At 49.2% G+C, this 25,431-nt stretch overlaps 1 protein-coding gene across 1 annotated transcript in view; it reads right to left on the bottom strand.

Annotated features, from left to right (window-relative positions):
* Nucleotides 1-25,431, bottom strand: part of si:ch211-246m6.5 (von Willebrand factor D and EGF domain-containing protein) — a 54,619-nt gene that overhangs the window by 9,339 nt on the left and 19,849 nt on the right. Inside the window, exons 19-30 of the mRNA XM_038997287.1 lie at nt 24,695-24,914; nt 22,185-22,322; nt 19,789-20,052; nt 17,791-17,946; nt 14,019-14,993; nt 12,535-12,630; nt 12,160-12,255; nt 11,449-11,544; nt 3,486-3,581; nt 3,166-3,261; nt 2,423-2,518; nt 391-486 (exon numbers count right to left, since the gene is read on the bottom strand). Coding sequence (XP_038853215.1) covers nt 391-486; nt 2,423-2,518; nt 3,166-3,261; nt 3,486-3,581; nt 11,449-11,544; nt 12,160-12,255; nt 12,535-12,630; nt 14,019-14,993; nt 17,791-17,946; nt 19,789-20,052; nt 22,185-22,322; nt 24,695-24,914 — 2,425 coding nt within the window. The remainder of the gene's footprint in view (nt 1-390; nt 487-2,422; nt 2,519-3,165; nt 3,262-3,485; nt 3,582-11,448; nt 11,545-12,159; nt 12,256-12,534; nt 12,631-14,018; nt 14,994-17,790; nt 17,947-19,788; nt 20,053-22,184; nt 22,323-24,694; nt 24,915-25,431) is intronic.

Below are 25,431 nucleotides of genomic sequence, written 5' to 3'. Positions count from 1 at the left end.
ATGAGTTATGTATGGCTTATGAATGCGTTATGTATGGCTTATGAATGAGTTATGTATGGCTTATGAATGTTTTAAATGTATTGTGTAGGTACCATTTAAATAAACAGAGTGTTACCCCAAAATCTTTTGCTATGTTGTAATTGTGTTCATATTGTGTTATAAACAGGCTTGTATAAAGCGGTTTACAAGCTGTTTACATTCTATGCGACTACCTGCTGCCATTAAATGCTTGTTTGTGAGGGCATGACAAAGCCTGCTATCGGTGAACCACTACACATCCCAAACACCATGATTAATTGTTTCCGTAGGCACGTGCCTCCACAGCTAGCATGGAAGCATCTGTTTACAGGTAGCGGTGCAACTGTGGGACTCCTACGTGAGCCCACTTACGTTTATCGCACCGCTTTCCTCTCCATCCAGATGGACAGTCACACACATCTGGACCCACGCACCGCCCGCCGTTCATACACATGGGCTCACATACACCTGCATAGGGGAGGGAGGGAGGGAGGGAGAGACTAAAACTTACCAACTCAGCTCATACATATTCACCAGAATAATTATCCACAGTATCTCGCATGGCAGAGAGATTTTAACTGACCCATGCATTTACTGTACCTGATAGGTGTAATCAATGCCGTGGAGAGGACAGACAGTTCTGCAATGAGCACATTGCTGAAGCTGTCACGGCACTAATAACCCATTAGTAGCAAGTTGGTAATGTATAGCTAAATTAAAACCTTCACGTAAACCCCCCCTGCATGCAGCACTATTCTTAGTCAATAGCACTCCATAGCATCAATCTGACTATTCCCAGTCTCCACATGAAGCTCTGAAATGTTGGTTCCTGCTCCCTCGGGCGGAGCCTCTTACTGGTTGCATCCATCAAATGCTTCCCTCATCCATATGGCTCAATTTACCCACCAATATGCTGTACATTAACAAGGCTCTGGAATAACTGGCTCCACTGTGTTGAAGGCACTTTGTCAGGCTGACACACATATGGTGGTGGGTAATAGATGATGATGATGATGATGATGAGGATGAGGAGGAGGGGGGAGGGGAGAAGGGGTAGAGGAGGAAGAGAGGAGAGGGAGGAGGCGGATGAGGAGCAGGTGGAAGGGGCGGGTCGTGGAGGAGCAGGTGGAAGGGGCGGGCCGTGGAGGAGGAGGTGGAAGGGGCGGGCCGTGGAGGAGCAGGTGGAAGGGGCGGGCCGTGGAGGAGCAGGTGGAAGGGGCGGGCCGTGGAGGAGCAGGTGGAAGGGGCGGGCCGTGGAGGAGCAGGTGGAAGGGGCGGGCCGTGGAGGAGCAGGTGGAAGGGGCGGGCCGTGGAGGAGCAGGTGGAAGGGGCGGGTCGTGGAGGAGCAGGTGGAAGGGGCGGGTCGTGGAGGAGCAGGTGGAAGGGGCGGGCCGTGGAGGAGGAGGTGGAAGGGGCGGGCCGTGGAGGAGCAGGTGGAAGGGGCGGGCCGTGGAGGAGCAGGTGGAAGGGGCGGGTCGTGGAGGAGCAGGTGGAAGGGGCGGGTCGTGGAGGAGCAGGTGGAAGGGGCGGGCCGTGGAGGAGCAGGTGGAAGGGGCGGGTCGTGGAGGAGGAGGTGGAAGGGGCGGGCCGTGGAGGAGCAGGTGGAAGGGGCGGGCCGTGGAGGAGCAGGTGGAAGGGGCGGGTCGTGGAGGAGGAGGTGGAAGGGGCGGGCCGTGGAGGAGCAGGTGGAAGGGGCGGGCCGTGGAGGAGCAGGTGGAAGGGGCGGGCCGTGGAGGAGCAGGTGGAAGGGGCGGGCCGTGGAGGAGCAGGTGGAAGGGGCGGGCCGTGGAGGAGGAGGTGGAAGGGGCGGGTCGTGGAGGAGCAGGTGGAAGGGGCGGGTCGTGGAGGAGCAGGTGGAAGGGGCGGGTCGTGGAGGAGGAGGTGGAAGGGGCGGGTCGTGGAGGAGGAGGTGGAAGGGGCGGGCCGTGGAGGAGCAGGTGGAAGGGGCGGGTCGTGGAGGAGCAGGTGGAAGGGGCGGGTCGTGGAGGAGCAGGTGGAAGGGGCGGGCCGTGGAGGAGCAGGTGGAAGGGGCGGGTCGTGGAGGAGCAGGTGGAAGGGGCGGGCCGTGGAGGAGCAGGTGGAAGGGGCGGGTCGTGGAGGAGCAGGTGGAAGGGGCGGGTCGTGGAGGAGGAGGTGGAAGGGGCGGGTCGTGGAGGAGCAGGTGGAAGGGGCGGGTCGTGGAGGAGCAGGTGGAAGGGGCGGGCCGTGGAGGAGCAGGTGGAAGGGGCGGGCCGTGGAGGAGCAGGTGGAAGGGGCGGGTCGTGGAGGAGCAGGTGGAAGGGGCGGGTCGTGGAGGAGCAGGTGGAAGGGGCGGGCCGTGGAGGAGGAGGTGGAAGGGGCGGGCCGTGGAGGAGGAGGTGGAAGGGGCGGGCCGTGGAGGAGGAGGTGGCGTGGCTTTACTCACTTTTTTCACAGCGCCATCCGGTGTATCCCTCGGCGCAGGAGCAGACGCTGTTTCTCATGCATACGCCCCCGTTCTTACAGGCAGGGCTGCAGACAGCTGGGAAACAGCAAGAGGTTGAGAGAGAGGGGAGAGATGGAGAAAGAGAGAGATAAAGAGAGACGTGGGGAGCGATGGGGGTGAGAGAGAGGGAGCGAGAGAGAGAGAGAGGGAGCGAGAGAGAGAGAGAGGGAGCGAGAGAGAGAGAGAAAGAGAAAGAGATGCACCATTTCAAAAAAGGCGGAGACATCACTCCATTGATCGATACAGTGGTCCGTCCAAACCTGAGGCTTCACGATATATGAGGGACAAAAAGAGTCCCCAGTAGACAGTTACTTAGAGAAATCCCTTGATAATTGGACACAGTGGAACTCTGCCAGAGCCCTTGATGAGCTCCTTCAATTCAAACCTAAACCCCTGTCAATCTATTGGATTAGTTTTCCTTTCATTCAACAAGTAAATACACAAGTTAAAACTCCCACAGCGGGCCTATGACTCTGTGTGTTGTCAGGATAGTATGTGGACATGGGCGGACTGAATTGTGTGTGCGGCTCAGCTGGTAAGAGTGTGATGCTAGCAATGCCAAGGTCGTGGATTCAATTCCCGCAGAGACCACATACTAAAACTGTATGCAGCCACTTTACTGTGAAGCACTTTGGATAAAAGTGTCTCCTAAGTGCAACAATTAAATGAAGAGTGTATTTTACCGTTTTGACACTGGGCGCCGTAGAAGCCCTGGGGACAGCCACATGTGTTCGGACGAAGACAAGTCCCTCCGTTCAGACACATAGGGGAGCACACAGCTAGAGGACAGACACTTCAACCAATCAATCAATCAACCAACAATTCAACGGACCAATCAATCACACGTGTTCCTAAAGCCCTTCATACGTCTACAGCTGTCACACAGCGCTTTACAGCAACCAGACCTCGAACCCCAAAGAGCAAGCGGAAGGACAGGAAGGTCAGAACACACCAGGAAGAGTTGCTGCTGCATGAGCAACCCTGTCCAGGACCAGAGCAGTACCTGTCTCACAGGAGGGTCCGGTCCAGCCAGGCAGACAGGAACACTCATCAGGAGACACGCACTCTCCTCCGTTGTGACAGTGGCGGTTACACACCACTACGGAACAGATAGATGGGATAGAGTGAACAACACAGAGATACGATATAATTATAAGGTTCTATCTGGATTTTTGTCAAAACTGAGTTGTTGACATAGCATTGTTCTGTAAAATGTTCTCTACCTACAGTATATAGTACACCCCAATTGATGTTAAGTTAAAAAGAATACAAGATTAAAAAAAAAAAATCAAACCAATGAGGGTTCGGGAACTTTACAGCAAATTATCTCAGAATCATATTTTTGGCAGATAAAACCACATAATTCCAAGGTCACAATATTACTAGAGTGGCTTATGTCATAGACCTTTCTAACTCTAGCAATACAGTTGTTATGCTGGTGAATGAGGACCCAAAAGCGACTTTAAGAAACAGAGTCTTTATTCCAGGCTTAAACAAACAATGATTCTCCTGGAAATTATCATAGGTAAATCCAAAACAGGAAACTGAAATCCTCTCGTCAGTAGAGAGGAACGACTGGGGACGCGACCACAGACTGCAGGTCGCTTCAGGAAGGCACAGGCCGTAGCTGACATAGACACCTGCTCACACGCAGCATCTGAAGAAGGCAAAAACACGACAGGGCGGAACAAGGACACAGAACAGCAAACATCAAACAAGAATCCGACAAGGACAGAAGCGGAAAACAGAGGGAGAAATAGGGACTCTAATCAGAGGGCAAAATAGGGGACAGGTGTGAAAGAGTAAATGAGGTAGTTTAGGAGAATGAGAAACAGCTGGGAGCAGGAACGGAACGATAGAGAGAGAGAGCGAGAGAGGGAGAGAGGGAGGGGGAGAGAGAGGGATAGAAAGAGGGAAAGAACCTAATAAGACCAGCAGAGGGAAGCACAGGGACAAGACATGATGATCAAAGACAAAACATGACAGTACCCCCCCACTCACCGAGCGCCTCCTGGCGCACTCGAGGAGGAACCCTGGCGGCAACGAAGGAAATCATCAATCAACGAACGGTCCAGCACGTCCCGAGATGGAACCCAACTCCTCTCCTCAGGACCGTAACCCTCCCAATCCACTAAGTACTGGTGACCACGTCCCCGAGAACGCATGTCCATGATCTTCCGTACCTTGTAAATAGGTGCGCCCTCGACAAGGACGGGGGGGGGGGAGGGAAGACGAACGGGGGCGCGAAGAAAAGGCTTGACACAGGAGACATGGAAGACAGGGTGGACGCGACGAAGATGTCGCGGAAGAAGCAGTCGCACAGCGACAGGATTGACGACCTGAGAGACACGGAACGGACCAATGAACCGCGGAGTCAACTTGCGAGAAGCTGTCGTAAGGGGAAGGTTACGAGTGGAAAGCCACACTCTCTGACCGCGACAATACCTAGGACTCTTAATCCTACGTTTATTGGCGGCTCTCACAGTCTGCGCCCTGTAACGGCAAAGTGCAGACCTGACCCTCCTCCAGGTGCGCTCACAACGTTGGACAAAAGCCTGAGCGGAGGGAACGCTGGACTCGGCGAGCTGGGACGAGAACAGAGGAGGCTGGTACCCAAGACTACTCTGAAACGGAGATAGCCCGGTAGCAGACGAAGGAAGCGAGTTGTGAGCGTACTCAGCCCAGGGGAGCTGTTCTGCCCAAGACGCAGGGTTTCGAAACGAAAGGCTGCGTAATATGCGACCAATCGACTGATTGGCCCTTTCTGCTTGACCGTTAGACTGGGGATGAAACCCGGAAGAGAGACTGACGGAAGCACCAATCAAACGACAGAACTCCCTCCAAAACTGTGACGTGAATTGCGGGCCTCTGTCTGAAACGGCGTCTAACGGGAGGCCATGAATTCTGAACACATTCTCAATGATGATTTGTGCCGTCTCCTTAGCGGAAGGAAGCTTAGCGAGGGGAATGAAATGTGCCGCCTTAGAGAACCTATCGATAACCGTAAGAATCACAGTCTTCCCCGCAGACGAAGGCAGACCGGTAATAAAGTCTAAGGCGATGTGAGACCATGGTCGAGAAGGAATGGGAAGCGGTCTGAGACGACCGGCAGGAGGAGAGTTACCTGACTTAGTCTGCGCGCAGTCCGAACAAGCAGCCACGAAACGGCGCGTGTCCCGCTCCTGAGTAGGCCACCAAAACCGCTGGCGAATAGAAGCAAGCGTACCCCGAACGCCGGGGTGGCCAGCTAACTTGGCAGAGTGAGCCCACTGAAGAACAGCCAGACGAGTAGAGACAGGAACGAACAGAAGGTTACTAGGACAAGCGCGCGGCGACGCAGTGTGAGTGAGTGCTTGCTTTACCTGTCTCTCAATTCCCCAGACAGTCAACCCGACAACACGCCCTTCAGGGAGAATCCCCTCGGGGTCGGTAGAAGCCACAGAAGAACTAAAGAGACGGGATAAGGCATCAGGCTTGGTGTTCTTATTTCCCGGGCGATAGGAAATCACGAACTCGAAACGAGCGAAAAACAACGCCCAACGAGCTTGACGTGCATTAAGTCGTTTGGCAGAACGGATGTACTCAAGGTTCTTATGGTCAGTCCAAACGACAAAAGGGACGGTCGCCCCCTCCAACCACTGTCGCCATTCGCCTATGGCTAAGCGGATGGCGAGCAGTTCGCGGTTACCCACATCATAGTTGCGTTCCGATGGCGACAGGCGATGAGAAAAGTAAGCGCAAGGATGGACCTTATCGTCAGAATGGAAGCGCTGAGACAGAATGGCTCCCACGCCCACCTCTGAAGCGTCAACCTCGACAATGAATTGTTTAGTGACGTCAGGAGTAACAAGGATAGGGGCGGATGTAAAACGCTTCTTGAGGAGATCAAAAGCTCCCTGGGCGGAACCGGACCACTTAAAGCAAGTCTTGACAGAAGTCAGAGCTGTGAGAGGGGCAGCCACTTGACCGAAATTACGAATGAAACGCCGATAGAAATTAGCGAAACCGAGAAAGCGCTGCAACTCGACACGTGACTTAGGAACGGGCCAATCGCTGACAGCCTGGACCTTAGCGGGATCCATCTGAATGCCTTCAGCGGAAATAACAGAACCGAGAAATGTGACAGAGGAGACATGAAAGGCGCACTTCTCAGCCTTCACGTAGAGACAATTCTCTAAAAGGCGCTGGAGTACACGTCGAACGTGCTGAACATGAATCTCGAGTGACGGTGAAAAAAATCAGGATATCGTCAAGGTAAACGAAAACAAAGATGTTCAGCATGTCTCTCAGTACATCATTAACTAATGCCTGAAAGACAGCTGGAGCATTAGCGAGACCGAACGGCAGAACCCGGTATTCAAAATGCCCTAACGGAGTGTTAAACGCCGTTTTCCACTCGTCCCCCTCTCTGATGCGTACGAGATGGTAAGCGTTACGAAGGTCCAACTTAGTAAAGAACCTGGCTCCCTGCAAAATCTCGAAGGCTGACGACATAAGGGGAAGCGGATAACGATTCTTAACCGTTATGTCATTCAGCCCTCGATAATCCACGCAGGGGCGCAGAGTACCGTCCTTCTTCTTAACAAAGAAAAACCCCGCTCCGGCGGGAGAGGAAGAAGGCACCACGGTACCGGCGTCGAGAGAAACAGACAGATAATCCTCGAGAGCCTTACGTTCGGGAGCCGACAGAGAGTATAGTCTACCCCGAGGGGGAGTGGTCCCCGGAAGGAGATCAATACAACAATCATACGACCGGTGAGGAGGAAGAGAGCTGGCTCTGGACCGACTGAAGACCGTGCGCAGATCATGATATTCCTCCGGCACTCCTGTCAAATCACCAGGTTCCTCCTGAGTAGAGGGGACAGAAGAAACAGGAGGGATAGCAGACATTAAACACTTCACATGACAAGAAACGTTCCAGGATAGGATAGAATTACTAGACCAATTAATAGAAGGATTATGACATACTAGCCAGGGATGACCCAAAACAACAGGAGTAAAAGGTGAACGAAAAATCAAAAAGGAAATGGTCTCACTGTGGTTACCAGATACTGTGAGGGTTAAAGGTAGTGTCTCACATCTGATACTGGGGAGAAGACTACCATCTAAGGCGAACATGGGCGTGGGCTTCCCTAACTGTCTGAGAGGAATGTCATGTTTCCGAGCCCATGCTTCGTCCATAAAACAACCCTCAGCCCCAGAGTCTATCAAGGCACTGCAGGAAGCAGCCGAACCGGTCCAGCGTAGATGGACCGACAAGGTAGTACAGGATCTTGATGGAGAGACCTGAGTAGTAGCGCTCACCAGTAGCCCTCCGCTTACTGATGAGCTCTGGCTTTTACTGGACATGACATGACAAAATGTCCAGCAGAACCGCAATAGAGGCAAAGGCGGTTGGTGATTCTCCGTTCCCTCTCCTTAGTCGAGATGCGAATACCTCCCAGCTGCATGGGCTCAGTCTCTGAGCCGGTGGGAGGAGATGGTTGAGATGCGGAGAGGGGAAACACCGTTAACGCGAGCTCTCTTCCACGAGCTCGGTGACGAAGATCTACCCGTCGTTCTATGCGGATGGCGAGTGCAATCAAAGAGTCCACGCTGGAAGGAACCTCCCGGGAGAGAATCTCATCCTTAACCTCAGCGTGGAGTCCCTCCAGAAAACGAGCGAGCAACGCCGGCTCGTTCCAGTCACTGGATGCAGCAAGAGTGCGAAACTCTATAGAGTAATCCGTTATGGATCGATCACCTTGACATAGGGAAGCCAGGGCCCTGGAAGCCTCCTTCCCAAAAACTGAACGATCAAAAACCCGTATCATCTCCTCTTTAAAGTTCTGATAAACGTTAGAACACTCAGCCCTTGCCTCCCAGATAGCTGTGCCCCACTCCCGAGCCCGACCAGTAAGGAGTGATATGACGTAAGCGATCCGAGCTCTCTCTCTTGAGTATGTGTTGGGCTGGAGAGAGAACACAATATCACACTGGGTGAGAAAGGAGCGACACTCAGTGGGCTGCCCAGAGTAACATGGTGGGTTATTAACCCTAGGTTCCGGAGACTCGGAAGACCAGGAAGTAGCTGGTGGCACGAGACGAAGACTCTGAAACTGTCCTGAGAGATCGGAGACCTGAGCGGACAGGGTCTCAACGGCATGACGAGCAGCAGACAATTCCTGCTCGTGTCTGCCGAGCATTGCTCCCTGGATCTCGACGGCAGTGTAGCGAGAATCCGTAGTCGCTGGGTCCATTCTTGGTCGGATTCTTCTGTTATGCTGGTGAATGAGGACCCAAAAGCGACTTTAAGAAACAGAGTCTTTATTCCAGGCTTAAACAAACAATGATTCTCCTGGAAATTATCATAGGTAAATCCAAAACAGGAAACTGAAATCCTCTCGTCAGTAGAGAGGAACGACTGGGGACGCGACCACAGACTGCAGGTCGCTTCAGGAAGGCACAGGCCGTAGCTGACATAGACACCTGCTCACACGCAGCATCTGAAGAAGGCAAAAACACGACAGGGCGGAACAAGGACACAGAACAGCAAACATCAAACAAGAATCCGACAAGGACAGAAGCGGAAAACAGAGGGAGAAATAGGGACTCTAATCAGAGGGCAAAATAGGGGACAGGTGTGAAAGAGTAAATGAGGTAGTTTAGGAGAATGAGAAACAGCTGGGAGCAGGAACGGAACGATAGAGAGAGAGAGCGAGAGAGGGAGAGAGGGAGGGGGAGAGAGAGGGATAGAAAGAGGGAAAGAACCTAATAAGACCAGCAGAGGGAAGCACAGGGACAAGACATGATGATCAAAGACAAAACATGACAACAGTTCTATTTAATTCTGTGGTGAGGAGAGACACAGCATTGGCATGAACACCATTGGTTTGCCATTCAAAGTCCAATCCAATTTCAACGTGAGTAACCTGACAAAGATCCACTCTTGGAATAAAAGCCTAATTAAAGGTATCAAATGATTTCAAATGTTTTTTGTCACATGCGCCGAACACAACAGGTGTAGTAGACCTTACCGTGAAATGCTTACTTACAAGCACTTAACCAACAAAGTAAAAAAAAACTAAAAAACAAACACAATAAAATAACAATAACGAGGCTATGTACAGGGGGTACCGGTACCGAGTCAATGTGCGAGGGTACTGGTTAGTCAAGGTAATTTGTACATGTAGGTAGAGGTAAAGTGACTATGCATAGATCATAAACAGCGAGTAGCAGTAAATAGTCCGGTTGGCCATTTGATTAATTGTTCAGCAGTCTTATGGCTTGGGGGTAAAAGTTGTTAAGGAGCCTTTTGGACCTCGACTTGGCACTCTGGTACCGCGTTCCGTGCGGTAGCAGAGAGAACAGTCTATGACTTGGGTGACTGGAGTCTTTGACCATTTTTTGGGCCTTCCTCTGACACCGACTAGTATATAAACTCAGCAAAAAAAGAAACGCCCCTTTTTCAGGACCCTGTCTTTCAAAGATAATTCGTAAAAATCCCAAAATCTAAACAGATCTTCATTGTAAAGGGTTTCAACACTGTTTCCCATGCTTGTTCAATGAACCATAAACAATGAATGAACATGCACCTTTGGAACAGTCGTTAAGACACTAAAAGCTTACAGACGGTAGGCAATTAAGGTCACAGTTATGAAAACTTAGGACACTAAAGAGGCCTTTCTACTGACTCTGAAAAACACCAAAAGAAAGATGCGCAAGGTTCCTGCTCATCTGTGTAAACGTGCCTTAGGCATGCTGCAAGGAGGCATGAGTACTGCAGATATGGCCAGGGCAAAAAATTGCTATGTCTGTACTGTGAGACGCCTAAGACAGCACTACAGGGAGACAGGACGGACAGCTGATCGTCCTCGCAGTGGCAGACCACGTGTAACAACACCTGCACAGGATCGGTACATCCAAACATCACACCTGTGGGACAGGTACAGGATGGCAACAACAACTGCCTGAGTTACACCAGGAACGCACATTCCCTCCATCAGTGCTCAGACTGTCCGCAATAGGCTGAGAGAGGCTGGACTGAGGGCTTGTAGGCCTGTTGTGAGGCAGGTCCTCACCAGACATCACTGGCAACAACGTCGCCTATGGGCACAAACCCACCGTCGCTGGACCAGACAGGACTGGCAAAAAGTGTTCTTCACTGACGAGTCATGAGCGTTACACCGAGGCCTGCACTCTGGAGCGGGATCAATTTGGAGGTTGAGGGTCCGTCATGGTCTGGGGCAGTGTGTCACAGCATCATCAGACTGAGCTTGTTGTCATTGCAGGCAATCTCAACGCTGTGCGTTACAGGGAAGACATCCTCCTCCCTCATGTGGTACCCTTCCTGCAGGCTCATCCTGACATGACCCTCCAGCATGACCATGCCACCAGCCATACTGCTCGATTTCCTGCAAGACAGGAATGTCAGTGTTCTGCCATGGCCAGCGAAGTCTGGGCCCTTTTGGATTGGAGGGTGAGGGCTAGGGCCATTCCCCCCAGAAATGTCTGGGAACTTGCAGGTGCCTTGGTGGAAGAGTGGGGGAACATCTCACAGCAAGAACTGCCAAATCTGGTGCAGTCCATGAGGAGGAGATGCACTGCAGTACTTAATGCAGCTGGTGGCCACACCAGATACTGACTGTTACTTTTGATTTGACCCCCCTTTTGTCCAGGGACACATTATTCCACTTGATCAATTTATGTCTCAGTTGTTGAATCTTGTTATGTTCATACAAATTTACACATGTTAAGTTTGCTGAAAATAAACGCAGCTGACAGTGAGAGGACGTTTCTTTTTTTGCTGAGTTCAGGTCCTGGATGGCAGGAACTTGGCCCCAGGGATGTACTGGGCTGTACACACGACCCTCTGTACGTGGAGAAGCAGTCATGTGTGTGGGTCCTACATCATTTGAACAATGTGTGAGTGATGGCATATTCAATTTGCATGATGAATGATTTGAGATGATGTGTGTTGAACTCACTGGTCTCACATCTGGGGCCCACAAAGCCGTAGGGACAGGAACAGGTGCTGGGTCCCACGCATGTTCCTCCGTGCTCGCAGGGCAGACTGCACAGAGCTGTGGGTGGAGATGATATGAATGTGTTATGCATGGGTTATGAATGTGTTATGAAGTTCTTCTGTAGGTAGCCTTCAAATAAAGTGTTAATGGGAAAATATTCATGACGATAAGCAGCCAGGCTTTGCCCTCACATTTCTACATCAGTCAGCTAGGACTAGGATCCAGTGTCTCACTACAGCTTGGTTAACCTTATCTCCATTGCATTGGTGGGGTGGACTCTGACTTTGAGCTGTAGGTGGCAGTAGTGTTTCAAGCCTCTGTCAGTAATGTGTCAGACCAGCTCAAGGAGGGAGGGCTTATCAAATGCCCACAACTGCTTAATTAGATCTACACTCACTCGCACGCACGCACACACCCAACTGTACAGTACCGGACATGGACCGGCCTTCTCTCAGCAGTGCCTTTCTGTTTTTTACTGATGAGCTTGCTTTCTCTGTGTGACAACAAGCTCCTGTCTGTAGTCTGACACAGCACACAGAGACAGCTCTGATTGGCCCTAACGAGAACAGATAGGCCGCGTCCGATATGGCACCCTATTCCCTACATAACGCACTACTTTTGACCAGATCCCTATGGGCAAATGTGCCATTTGGGACGCAGACGTATAATTACCTGTCTCACACGTCTCCCCGTGGTTGCCTTTCAGGCACTCACACACCCCCGGGGCGACGCACTGGCCTCCGTTCCTACACTCAGGTTTACAGATCGCTGAGGAGAAGATTGTAAAGACATCAAACGATACAAAAGGTTGAGCAATGCATGGGAATCAAAAAGAATAATGTCAGGATGATGATGTGGTATTTGGAGAGGCTAAGAGAGAGCGAGCGAGTTAGAGGGGAGAAGAGGGAGGGAGACGGGAGAGAGAGAGCAAGAGTGAGGGGAGAAGAGGGAGAAAGAAGGGAGAGAGAGAGAGAGCAAGAGAGCGAGAGAGCGAGAGAGAGAGCGAGAGCGAAAGAGAGAGAGAGAGAGAGAAAGACAGCGTTTTACCTGTTTGACAGTTGGTCCCGGTGTAGCCTGGTTTACAGCGGCATGTGTTGGGAGCGGCACACTCCATGTTCCTGCCACACGCATGCCTGCACACAGCTATAAATAACAGGCAGGCAGGCGACACACACACACACACACACACACACACACACACACACACACACACACACACACACACACACACACACACACACACACACACACACACACACACACACACACACACACACACACACACACACACACACACACACACACACACACACACACACACACACACACACACAGAGGCAGCACCATAGGCCAATTACAAGCTGCTTCCATCTATTCCAACTCCAACCTCACTTACAGCATCTGTACAGAAACATCTGTCAACTCAACCCAACCCACGCTGCTCTGGTACAGGGAGCACTCAGCTAGTCATCTTGAAAAACGACCATCATTAGGATGCCTTTTGGAGAGGCTAGAGAAAGGCATCACTTTCAGTCATTGAAAAGGACTGATGCACAGGTGGTATTCAATATAGCCGGTAAATAGCAATGGTAAGGGTCCTCTATAATGGACCAGTGATAATAGATAGCGTTTCTCAAAGCAGTAGCTCTTTCTCAAGCAGTGATACAGTGATAATAGATAGCGTTTCTCAAAGCAGTAGCTCTTTCTCAAGCAGTGACACAGTGATAATAGATAGCGTTTCTCAAAGCAGTAGCTCTTTCTCAAGCAGTGATACAGTGGCTATGGAACCCTGACCTGTTCACCGGACGTGCTACCTGTCCCAGACCTGCTGTTTTCAACTCTCTAGAGACTGCAGGAGCGGTAGAGATACTCTTAATGATCGGCTATGAAAAGCCAACTGACATTTACTCCTGAGGTGCTGACTTGCTGCACCCTTGACAACTACTGTGATTATTATTATTTGACCATGCTGGTAATTTATGAACATTTGAACATCTTGGCCATGTTCTGTTATAATCTCCACCCGGCACAGCCAGAAGAGGACTGGCCCCCCCTCATAGCCTGGTTCCTCTCTAGGTTTCTTCCTAGGTGTTGGCCTTTCTAGGGAGTTTTTCCTAGCCACCGTGCTTCTACACCTGCATTGCTTGCTGTTTGGGGTTTTAGGCTGGGTTTCTGTACAGCACTTTGAGATATCAGCTGATGTAAGAAGGGCTATATAAATACATTTGATTTGATTTGATAATAGATAGTGTTTCGCAAAGCAGTAGCTCTTTCTCAAGCAGTGATACAGTGATAATAAATAGTGTTTCTCAAAGCAGTAGCTCTTTCTCAAGCAGTGACACAGTGATAATAGATAGGGTTTGTCAAAGCAGTAGCTCTTCAGCAGTAGCTCTTCCTCAAGAAGAGGGATCAACCTTAGGCCTACTTCACAAGCCTCTTCATTTTTTTGCACCTCTAATGTTCCTTTTTGTCTTATAATCACATTGTTCTGTAATCTTTTGTTTTTAAATAAATAAATACTATAAAAATACCTCTGCATGTTTGTCTGTCTCCGGTATATCCCAGGGGACACCTTCCACAGTGGAAGCCCCCGTCCCTGGTGGGTTCACAGGGGACCCCTGGGAAACAGGGCATGTCAGCGCAGGTCAGAGGCCGCTCCCCCTCCACTGCCACAGTATTACTGATCCTGGTCCCACGGTGGAGGTGGGGAGACGTGGCCCTGTGGAGGGGGGGAGTAAGGGGGCGTGTGTGGTGGTGCTTCCGGGCAGGGGTGGTGAGGGTGAGGGAGACCAGGGGTTCCTGTGGGTGGTCAAGTAGGTCAGAGGGGTTCGAGCCAGGCCCCGTCAGTGCTCCGTCGGCGGAGAACTCGGACTCAGAGAGGGAGTAGGTAATGGAGGAGAGGGCTGCGGTCAACGGGGCCACAGCTTTAGGGAGGGTCCAGGGCTTGGTCATGGTGGGCACCACTACCACATTTATGAGCTTCCCTTGGGTTGCCTTCCTGGACCCTATGTTGGCTGAGGAATGGGGTGGAGTCACCTTGGATTGGGGTGGAGTAACCTTGGGGTAGGTGGAGTATGGAGGAGTAACCTTGGAAGAGGTGGCACTCCGCATGACAGCTACAGACTCTCTGGTTGTCGCCTTGAGTGAGGTAGCGCTGGCATTGGCACCTGTTTTGGCACGAGTCCTAGTGAGGGCACTGATGGCATGATGACTGCCCATGGTGAGGCTGTTGGAACCTTCAGGTGACATAGGGGTGTGTCTAGGAAATAGGGGCGTGGCCGCCTCTCTCCACCCAGTGATTGGCCCTCGGGCAGGCGAGAGGGGAAGGTGCGGGGGGCTCTGATAGGCTCCCCTGGAGACTGGCGAGGAGAGGGAGGAGAGATGTTTGACTGCGTGCCTGGGGGGCAAGGTGGGAAGGTGGAGTTGGGACACTTTACTGTTGCTGTGGTGGTAGAGTTTGCTGCTCTTGGCTATTGTTAGCTGCTGCTGGGTCAGGTGAGGGTTATCTGAGGGGACATGGGGAGATAATGATGTGACACAAAAAAAAACTCTATACCTATAAGGTTACAGTCTTAGAAAAAAGGATTCCTAAAGGGTTCTTCGCCTGTCCCCATAGGAGAATGGGTAGAATGGGTTCTACATGGAACCAAAAGGGTTCTACCTGGAACCAAAAAGGGTCCTTCAATGGGTTCTCCTATGGGGAAAGCTGAAGAACCCTTTTTCGATTCTAGAAAGCACCTTTTTTCTAAGGGTTAGGGTTGTGGTTGAGGGTTAGGATTGAACTGGAATGTAGACAAGCTGGACTCTCCAAATAAACGTATTACAGCAGTATAAAATATCTTTGCGTCATCAGACACAGTGCAAGAGAAAACAAAGATGTGGTAAATATCTGTTCTAATCTAATTAACATCTGCTATAAACACTGATGTTGACACAGAACATGGTTGGAACAGAATCAAGACCATTGGACGACTCATGGGAACAATAAAGTTATTTAAATTCTAATTGAAATGAAATAATAGTGTTACCCGACAAATATTACCCGACACCAGCTTTAATGACATATTGAGAGACGCCACCCAACGCTCCATTGATTTATTGTCCCCTACTGAGACTGACTGGAAACATCGCATGTATTGAAACCTCACAAAAGATGCCAAAATCACTTCATAGAGGAGTCTGATACACAGTGAGGGAATTATAAACCACACACACACACACACACACACACACACACACACACACACACACACACACACACACACACACACACACACACACACACACACACACACACACACACACACACACACACACACACACACGGCTGGACTGAAAGGGAACTGACTGTGTAGAAAGTCATGACAACAGGGTTGGGTATTAAACACTTATGTGATTTAGAACGGGGGCTGCACAAATTACGAGATGCACTAAAATGATTTATTTAGTACAATTAAGAAAAATGCCATCACACTGGCAGGGTAAAGAAAGAAAATACATAAACATTGCCCCAAAATATTCGAAACACTGTAAACTAGTCTGTGCTCTTCCAAACAACACGGCATGGGTCCTAGCCACTCAATAGTAGGACTGACTAATGATGGGAAATACTTTAACTCTCACTCTAAATAAATCTGTTTACATTTTTCACATCCTCATGAAAGACGAATGCACAAGAAAAGCATATTCCACTGACATTAATTTATCATCTGGAAGTGCCTGCTGTTGACGTGGACAGTAGACACACAGGGACAGATAGTCCAAAGAAGGAAGGGACAAATACGGAGGATATAAAACAGAACTAAGCTGAGAGGAGAAGATAGAGTGCAAATCTTTCCAAATTTCACTGATCTACAAAACAAAGTGATGATGATTAGCATATTGAGCTTATTGATAGGGCAGCTTGGCCTCAGAGCCATATGAAGCATACTGTATGTATTTTTATGGACCTCCAAGACGTATGATATGTTCTAATGGTCTAGTTCAGGGTTCCTCTATTGGCGACCCGAGTTTGGCCAGTGGGGTTTTTATTTGGCCTCCCAAGTTTTCGGAGAAAAAAATTATAAAGTTGAATTTAATTTATATTTTTATTGCTGGACATAATAGACTGTAAAAACATCAGGAAATCAGCTCCAAGTGATTTTAATTTAAGAAATATGTTCCCAAGTATTCCCACGCATAATAGAGAGACAAGTAATCGTAAACAAAATATAAGCAAGGCTTGAAATTAAATATCTGTTCGGACTTCTTGTGGTCAATTTGCAGTCTACGTTCTGGCCCCCCGACCATCCGCTCAAATTTTTTTTGTCCTGCAGCCTAATATAGTTGATGATCCCTGGTCTAGTTACCTTAGACAGAAACTAAGGTAGGGATGTTGGTGGGGAAAGACGGATGGGCATATTCCGCGACCATCTAGTAATCCAAAGGTTGCGTGTTTGAGTCGTATCGGGGACAACTGTAGCATTTTAGCTAACCCTTCCCCTAACTCTTTTCCTAACCTTAGTTCTCCTAACCTGTTTGTGTTCACATTTTACATAAATTACCCTAACCTTTGTCGTTTGTTCTCCTAACCAACAACGTAAATATGTATATGTAAAGTGTGACATGTAAAATGTATGTACATGTAACAAAAAAGTAAAAAAGCTGTAAAAACAAAAATATATTTTTGTGTCCTCTGAAGGGCGGGATGGGTTAATACAAATTAAGTAATTCTCCTTGGTTGTTAGGATGCAACAAGCAACCTGGTCTCAGAAAAAGACGTATACTACTATACGTTCTTCAAGATGTATGATAACTCATCCAATTCGTTTGCTATTGTACGACCGGGTAAGATGTTTGACGCTATACATCCCCTAAATCGTACGATATTGTACAACCGCTATTCCATTCATAATGTAACCTAATATAATTAAATATACAACACTAAATGGAGGAAACATGTTTACATACCAAATTTTATGATTGCCCTGAGACCAGGTTTAATAGGGATGTAAAAGGCACAGAGGCACTTGAGGACCATTCACACTACATCAGATTGTTTTCAAATAGTTTTCCAACAGTGACAGTAGAATAAATACTAAAAAGTCAATGTGTGGTGCACGTACTTTTTATTTACATATTTTTTAAAGTACTAACGTATTTAGATAGCCTGGTGCCAGGTCTGTTTTTTTTTTTGTCTTGCCGATTCCTATGGTCCTTGGCATAGGCAACAACAGGTGTTGGCTATACAGCACAAACAGATCTGGGACCAGGCTAGTAACTATGGCCAGGGAGGTGGTGTAACACTTCAAGCCGAAGTCTTACCTCGAGCGGTTTTGGTGCAGGTGCGTCCGTTGCCATTGAGGGGCGGTGGGCAGCGCCCGCAGACATAGCCCGTGTAGGGTGGACGTCGGTCGATGCACTGGACCCCCAGGAAGCACGGTCGGCTGGCACACGTACCTGTCACATTGTTGTTGTTCCCTGCATGGGATGATAGCCTTAAGCCTGGAACACATAATCACTGTTTTCAGCCCCAGGACATGTACATATATATCAATTCATTCCCTTCCCCCTAGCCTTCACACGAACAGCGATGTTCACCCTTTGTTTATGCTCAGATGGGATGCTGTAATCAGCTGTCAATGCCTCTGCATCGGCCACACCATGCTGTCTTCGTTTGCATATTTCACGATTAGTCATAAATCAAATAAGTACAGCCCCATAGATGTAAACAGCTCACAAATATCACTGACGTACAGTTGCCTACCGGGGTGATATATTCAACACTGCCTGACAAATTTTATGTGGCAGAACACGCAGTTAAATCCAAAGCTGCTACAGTTGCTAATTGCTCAAATGTCTTTGATTAAAATGCAAAGTCTGGGAAGACCAATTATATAAAGGTACTTTATAACTGAAATTAGGGCCGTGGAGAAAGTCTTAGTTGGCACTTTGTGTTTTGACGGCAAGAGGCTCATTACGGTGCTTCAGGATGAAAGTCTCGGAGTAATTGATTGATACGCTATCAAGGTCAGAAACCCCTTGGAGTGAGCGAGAGAGATGTGTGTGTGTGAGACCCCGACTGTGTCCCCTGTCTTCACCTCCAGACCTGCCCTCACCCCCAATCCAGCTGCATCAGCTTCCCTCTACCCATAGGCCTTCACTCCCCTCCTGGGCTCCCCTCTCACCCCCACCCGCAAAGAAGAGTGATGAAAATTCCAATCGCCCTATTAGTCTTAAACAAAGCTATGTACTTTAGAACTAAAACTGCTGGTATCATTGGCACTTTTAGATGGATTCTGTCAAGTTTGACCCATAACTTCGTCCTTGTCCTTTGTTTCGCACCTTGCACAGGCACCACATCAAACCGCCACATCATCAAAAGTGTATTATGTCTAGACTATGCTGTATTATGTTGGTATTGCACATTTCTCAGCATATCTCTATTCTGTGACGGATCTATGGAAGAGAGCAGACTGAGACCGAATGACTGTCATTGCAGTGCAGTTAGAAGCTTTGAAACGTGACACTGGCAACCCTTCTCTTTTTCCCTATTTGCGTGCCACACAGCGTTTCTTCTCCCTCTCAGTCTAATAAAGCGTTCCATCTTCACGGTGACAAAATAGGAAAAAGAATGGACCATCTGTCTTTTATTAAGAAGTGATTTATCAGCGTTATGACTCCACATATTAAGGCTTATCGCCTGTGAATTTTGTCTCATTTTTGACTAGGGCAGCAGAATCCACTCAGACGATGGGTGGTTTTATCGGAACGACGGGGTCGACAGGAGATGACATATTTCGCTGTGTGCCTTTCAATCCCATCTCCAGCCCTTTAGTGTGATGATGATGACAGGCAATTTTGCAAGGCCGCTAACTGGGCTGGCTGTAGCTGCCAATGCCAATGAGGTACTCAGTCGCGGAGTAATGTGACACCCCTGATTGGCTGTTATACGAGCCCTGGTGTTAAACAGCCTTTTGTAGGCGATCTGAAGAGTATCACCCAGGGTCTTTTGGGAAATACGGGGTATGGTAGTAGGTGCCAGGCGCACCGGTTTGTGTCAAGAACTGCAATGCTGCTGGATTTTTCACGCTCAACAGTTTCCCGTGTGTATCAAGAAAGGTCCACCACCCAAAAGAACTTCCAGCCAACTTGACAAATGTCGGAAGCATTGGAGTCGACATGGGCCAGCATCCCTGTGAAACGCTTTCGACACCTTGTAGAGTCCATGTACATGTCCCGACGAATTGAGACTGTTCTGTGGGCAAAAGGGGAGGGGGGAGTGCAACTCAATATTAGGAAGGTGTTCCTAATGTTTGGTACATTCGGGGTACTTGCCAGTTTTTTGTCCATTCTTAGACGGTGTATGTACAGCTGGGGCCTTGACAGGTGCCCTGTTGGTCTCTGGAAGTCCAGGCATGTTGGTTTGTGGGAGTCCAGGCTGATTGGTCGGTGGGATTCCAGATCTGCCAGTGTCCATCCTGGGTGGATTGTGTTGGTCTGGTCTGTTGTTGGGTGAGGGCTTAGAGGTGGTGGTGGTAGTGGTGGTGGTGGTGGTAGGGACAGTGGTGATTGACCGTACAGCTGCTGTTGTGTTAGAGACAGATGTGGACACATGGAGAGAGTAAGAGGTGGGCTTCGTAACACCTCAGTGCTTTTATGATGCTGGGAGAGATAGATAGAGGACACTTCAGGTTCAGCGCCAAACATTTTGTCTTATGCTGTCACACAACCAATACTGTTTTTATTAAACATTTCATAGAAACTTCTCACACTCTATTCAAGAATGTTGGTCCACAGTTTATCAGCTATTTTCATCCCACACCTACAACGCTAGAAATCACAGCTCCACAATAGATCTGCGAGCAGCAGATTTGTGTAAAAAAAACTGTTTTAAAAAGAGAAAGAAAAGCAGAGCAGGAGGAGAGAGATAGAGAGACTGTGTGATTGATGACGGCAGAGCGGAGCGATGGCAAGTGAAATAAACCTGGCAGTGTAACTCCTGCCGAGGCAGCGTGGCACTATAATAAACAAAGCAGAGGACCACTCAGTCGAAACTCATCGCTCAGAGGGAGAAAAAAGATCAGGGAGAGAGAAAGGCTAAGATGCTTGGAAAAGAAAAGAGGGATGTTGGTGGAAACATGGCATGGCTTTTCGGTAGCAAAATGGTGACTAAGTGTGTGTGTGTGCGCGTGTGCAAATGCGTGTGCGTACGTGCGTGCCTGCACTCCTGCAGAATTCAAGTGGTTTACCGTGGAGAAACAAACGTCTGCTGAATGAAAATTGGATTTCCCTCTAGGTGCATTTGTATGTGTGTCATATGGATGGTTCCCCAGCTTCGCCCCTGCTCCCCTTAGCCCTGTTCCCCTCGCCCCTGCTCCCCTTAGCCCTGTTCCCCTAGCCCTGCTCCCCTTAGCCCTGTTCCCCTCGCCCTGTTCCCCTAGCCCTGCTCCCCTTAGCCCTGTTCCCCCCGCCCCTGCTCCCCTTAGCCCTGTTCCCCTTAGCCCTGTTCCTCTAGCCCTGTTCCCCTCGCCCTGTTCCCTTTAGCCCTGTTCCCCTCGCCCCTGCTCCCCTTAGCCCTGTTCCCCTCGCCCTGTTCCCCTAGCCCTGTTCCCCTCGCCCTGTTCCCCTCGCCCTGCAGCCAGGCGGTAGATCACTCTGTATTCAACTAGGCCATGCTCCTTCCATACTCTCCCCCCTCACCACACCTCACATCTCCTCACCTCAGCTTTAGGCTCAGGCAGTACTGTTGATCACTCTGTATTCAACCAGGCCATGCTCTGTGCTCCCTGCTCACCCAGGCCCCACACCTCACCTCACCTTACATTACCTTGCTTCGCCTCAGCTCTGTGGCCCAGGCGATAGATCACTCTCCATTCCACCAGGTCATGCTCCTCTTCCATCTCCCTGCTGCTAGCCAGGCCCCTTACCTCATCACTGTATTCTGCCATGCGCCTTCCTCCCAGCCCTATTCTCTGCTCCCTCCTCTGCACCCTTCCAGGTTCCCACACTTCACCTCTAATGGCCTTTGTCAGTTAGCTGTCACACCTGAGGTGCTGTGGCAGCACTCTGAGCCTGGGGCCAGGTGTCAGGATACACTCTGCTCTGCTCTCCCTCTGGGAAGAAGTGCTTCACCAATTAACTCAGCTCAACCCCGATACCTCCCCCAAAAATGAAGAAATGAAAACACACAAAAAAAATATTTATGGGGTGGAAGGGGGAGGAGGGAGAGAAGGGGCGAGCCATCACCTGCCCTCTGGTTTCCATTGGACATGCATCCCTGTTGGTTATCATGTGAGCGGTTCAAAGTGCAGTGGCAATTATTCCCATTATTGTCTGAGTAATGATATCCAGATATGGGAATTGGGGAATGCTGAGCTGGAACGTCATATTATTTCTGTTTGTCTTGTTAAGGATAATAGTGACTGTCTGGTCTTCCCACAGTTACAGGTGCATACAGCTTTACATTTCCATCCACTTCCATATTACAGGTGGGAGAAAGTTGCAAGTACCTCTGGAATGTCTTTGTAACATTTCTTATATTCATATCAAATCAATCCCTTTTCTACATTGATAAACAAGGCCCACAGTCTGTTTCTATGGGAGTGAATTGGCTAATTGATACAGTAGTGTAGTAGCACTAGTGATTTGATTGACCATGCCGACCTGTTGATGTAAAAAGTGTTGATAAATACATTTGATTGATCGACCATGCCTACTTGTGCAGGTGGTCCCATCTCTCAGCATGCCGTGGGGACAGCCTCCACACCTGTAGGAGCCGAAGCTGTTGAAGCACTGGACTCCAGGCAAGCAGGGTGTCCTCTCACACTCATTCACATCTTCCTGACAGGTAGCGCCTACACAGAGTCCCAGAGACAGACAGACATTATTACAACAGACAACACAAAGCCAGACAGCCAAAGTCCATTACTACAACAGGTAGCCCTAATACCCACAAAGGCAGAAAAACAAGGTCTGAGCCAAGCTCACAGACATAGAGACATAGAGCCAAGGAAGCCCAATACAACAACAGAGAGTTCATGTATTTTCAGCCAGTGACGTGCGGTCAGGGTAGGCACAATGAATGAAAAAAGAACTGCAATGAAAAATAAATAAATATACATTTTATCAATAATCATTTTGTTATCTTCATTTTTTTTCTGCATGATAAAATCGATTTCTGAACTAGCACTTTCCAAACTTGCGGTGATCTACTACAAAATACACAAGTAGGCCAAACTCTGAACTCAAAGCAAGGCACTGACATGACTTGTGCATGCATGTTTCTACCTTATACTGCCAGCTAACGGACGCCAAAAGGCAGGCAGAGAGCTACGCTGCCTTTCAAGTGTCAATATGTCCCATTCATCTTCACTGCACTCAAATAATAAATTCCCATGCATAATGGTGTGAAAAAAGCTCCCGGCTGTCCTACGTTCGTTTTACAGCTAGATAAAGTAAGCTGATCAGGATGGCTAACGTTATTGCATCTGAAACAGTTTTCAAAGTTGCATTTTCGAGCGAAACAGCGGGTGATAAGGGATGGACGACCAACACAGAAAATAACACAATCATTTCAATATGAGTGGTGTCAACGGAAAGACTGACTCTGTGGCTGCGCTGCTAACAGCCGACTCCACTGCTTCCCCTGCCTGCTTCTTCGCCAGCGACAGCGTGTAGACAAGAGCCGGTTACTGCGACTTGAACAACTTGCATATAGCACTCAACAAGCGTGAGAAATCTGTGTCTCATATCCAAAGCCAGATAGTTCTTAAAAGATTTGGCAATCAATGAACAACGGAGATGTTCAGGATGCACAAAAAAAAGAACCGAGAGATTTTCGAAAGACCTAGTTAAATAATGCGACGTCATGCTACCTCGGTAGGAGTGGGCATTTCGTGCCAACGATGAGAGCGCCAGCTCATCAAACAGGCCCAGGGGCCACTATGTGGCACTATTAAACAGTTAGCAACCCATTTAGAGACCGCCAAATTGTTTGCTTTTTACTCATAGCCTATGAATTGTCTATGTAAAATTGTTTCTTCCGTGTTCTGCAGAACAAAGTGATGGATATGGGTTTCTGCTTTACCAGTATCAGAATCACAACGAAAGCACTGGAAGGGGCAGCGACAAAACGTTGATCGTTTCTATGAGCGATTCAAGCAGAGTTGCAATGAACTGGGCCTGGCAGAATGCGAAAACTCAGAGTAAACAGTTGATCAGAGTAGAGAGGGGGCTAATCTACTGTAACATAATGGACAATATCAATGTTCAGATGAGAGCGAGTGCAACCTGCGGGATACAAACCCAGTTCCCCCACGGGTGCCACCAACGTCTTAAGCCCATTGCTGTCATCTCCATTGCACCGAAACAGACTTTTAATACCGAGGGCCAACTGGGACGAGTGTTACAGTTCAGTCACTGATGACTTTACCCAGAAGTACAGACGGATGGACTTCGTTTACAAGTGCAAGTGTTTATTTACAGTAGTGCCGTCTACTATTATTACATTGCATGTCTATTGTGTGAGGACATAATATATCTCTCAATCGGCTGACGACTAGGCATGTTGCGTTTGTAGCGCTGTCACACGTAGGCCTTTTCGCTGGCATTTGGGTTGCTGTCCGTGGTGCTGAAAGTCGCCTGTTTGTGCAGGGCAGTAGTTGAGAGGGGCACAACCTATTAGGGCCTGTGAACGTGTGACCAAGGGTTAAGCCGCCTACCCGATGCTGTTTGATGGATGGTTGTGGTTGTTTGATGGTTATCTTTGTGATCGTGTCATACCGATAAACACCGTAGCAAAAATCCGCTTTATGAGTGTGTGTGCATGTGTGAGTGAGTGACGGGGACCAGGGGGGCTCAATAGAAAGTGCCTACACGCCGTCAGACCTCAACGCACGTCACTGTTTTCAGCTCTTAGCTACTCCCGACCCCCACTTCACCTCACCCCTGACCTTTCAACACTAGTTACACACACAGCCTAGAAGGAGTGATCGGGATGTTTGGAACTAGCCTGCCGCTGTTTGTTAACGCACGGCAGCACAGATCTGTGTTTTCAGCAGGGGTTATGAATACATTGCAAACACCACTAAGACTCTGGGCTCTTTGTTGCCGCTAGTGGTGAACGGGGAGGGGGAAACGTATCAGATCTCTGACAGTGTCAATACACAGTTCTGGGTTTCTCCGTCTTTGTGTGTGTGCACGTGCGCGTGTGTTCCTGTCGCCTTACCTCTCAGGCCTGCAGGACATTCACAGAGGAAGCCATCGACGGTATCAACACACACCCCGGCACCGCACGGAGCCGAAAGACACGCGTCAAAGTCCTCCTGACACAGGACCCCTCCTATCCCCTGGGGACACGCACACAGGTATTCTCCGCTGCCCGCCGGGAAGGCCACGTTGGTGACGCACGTCCCGCCGTTCAAACACCCACACGGTTTCACAGCCACCTGAAGAGACAGACGGGCGGATAGACGGAAGGACAGACAAACAGCTGTCACATACATAGCTTTCAACATAGCCAATTAAATGTCATCCTATTCAGCCTGTTACAGGAACAGAATCGCTTCATATGGTCTGCTTAATCACAGCGTCTGGCTATTTTCACTTTCCCTAGATCCTCAACTCTTCTCACTGCTAATAAAGAGATGAATACCTACTCTGACTCAACAATACACTCAGACAGAAAACCACCATCTGCTTCCAGCTCTCTTATAATCACGGAAAGAGATCCTTGTATTACTGTTTTATACCATGGGAGTTGAGGGTGATTATCAGCATCATATCAATGTCTTCTTTATTGCTGTCCGTGCCAAGCCAGACCTGGGCTCACAGGGTAAGGTGCAGACACTGTAGTTGTCTCACAGCTTTGGGGTAAACTGTTTTATTACCACATGACCAACTATGGGCATGAACCTGGGAATGACAAAACCCTGGGTTGTCAACTTGTTGTCACACGCATCCCAT

This window comes from Salvelinus namaycush, chromosome 7 (genome assembly GCF_016432855.1).
Source record: "Salvelinus namaycush isolate Seneca chromosome 7, SaNama_1.0, whole genome shotgun sequence".
NCBI lineage: Eukaryota > Metazoa > Chordata > Actinopteri > Salmoniformes > Salmonidae > Salvelinus > Salvelinus namaycush.
Note: the sequence above shows the minus strand (reverse complement) of the source record. Positions and strands in the feature narration are given on the sequence as shown.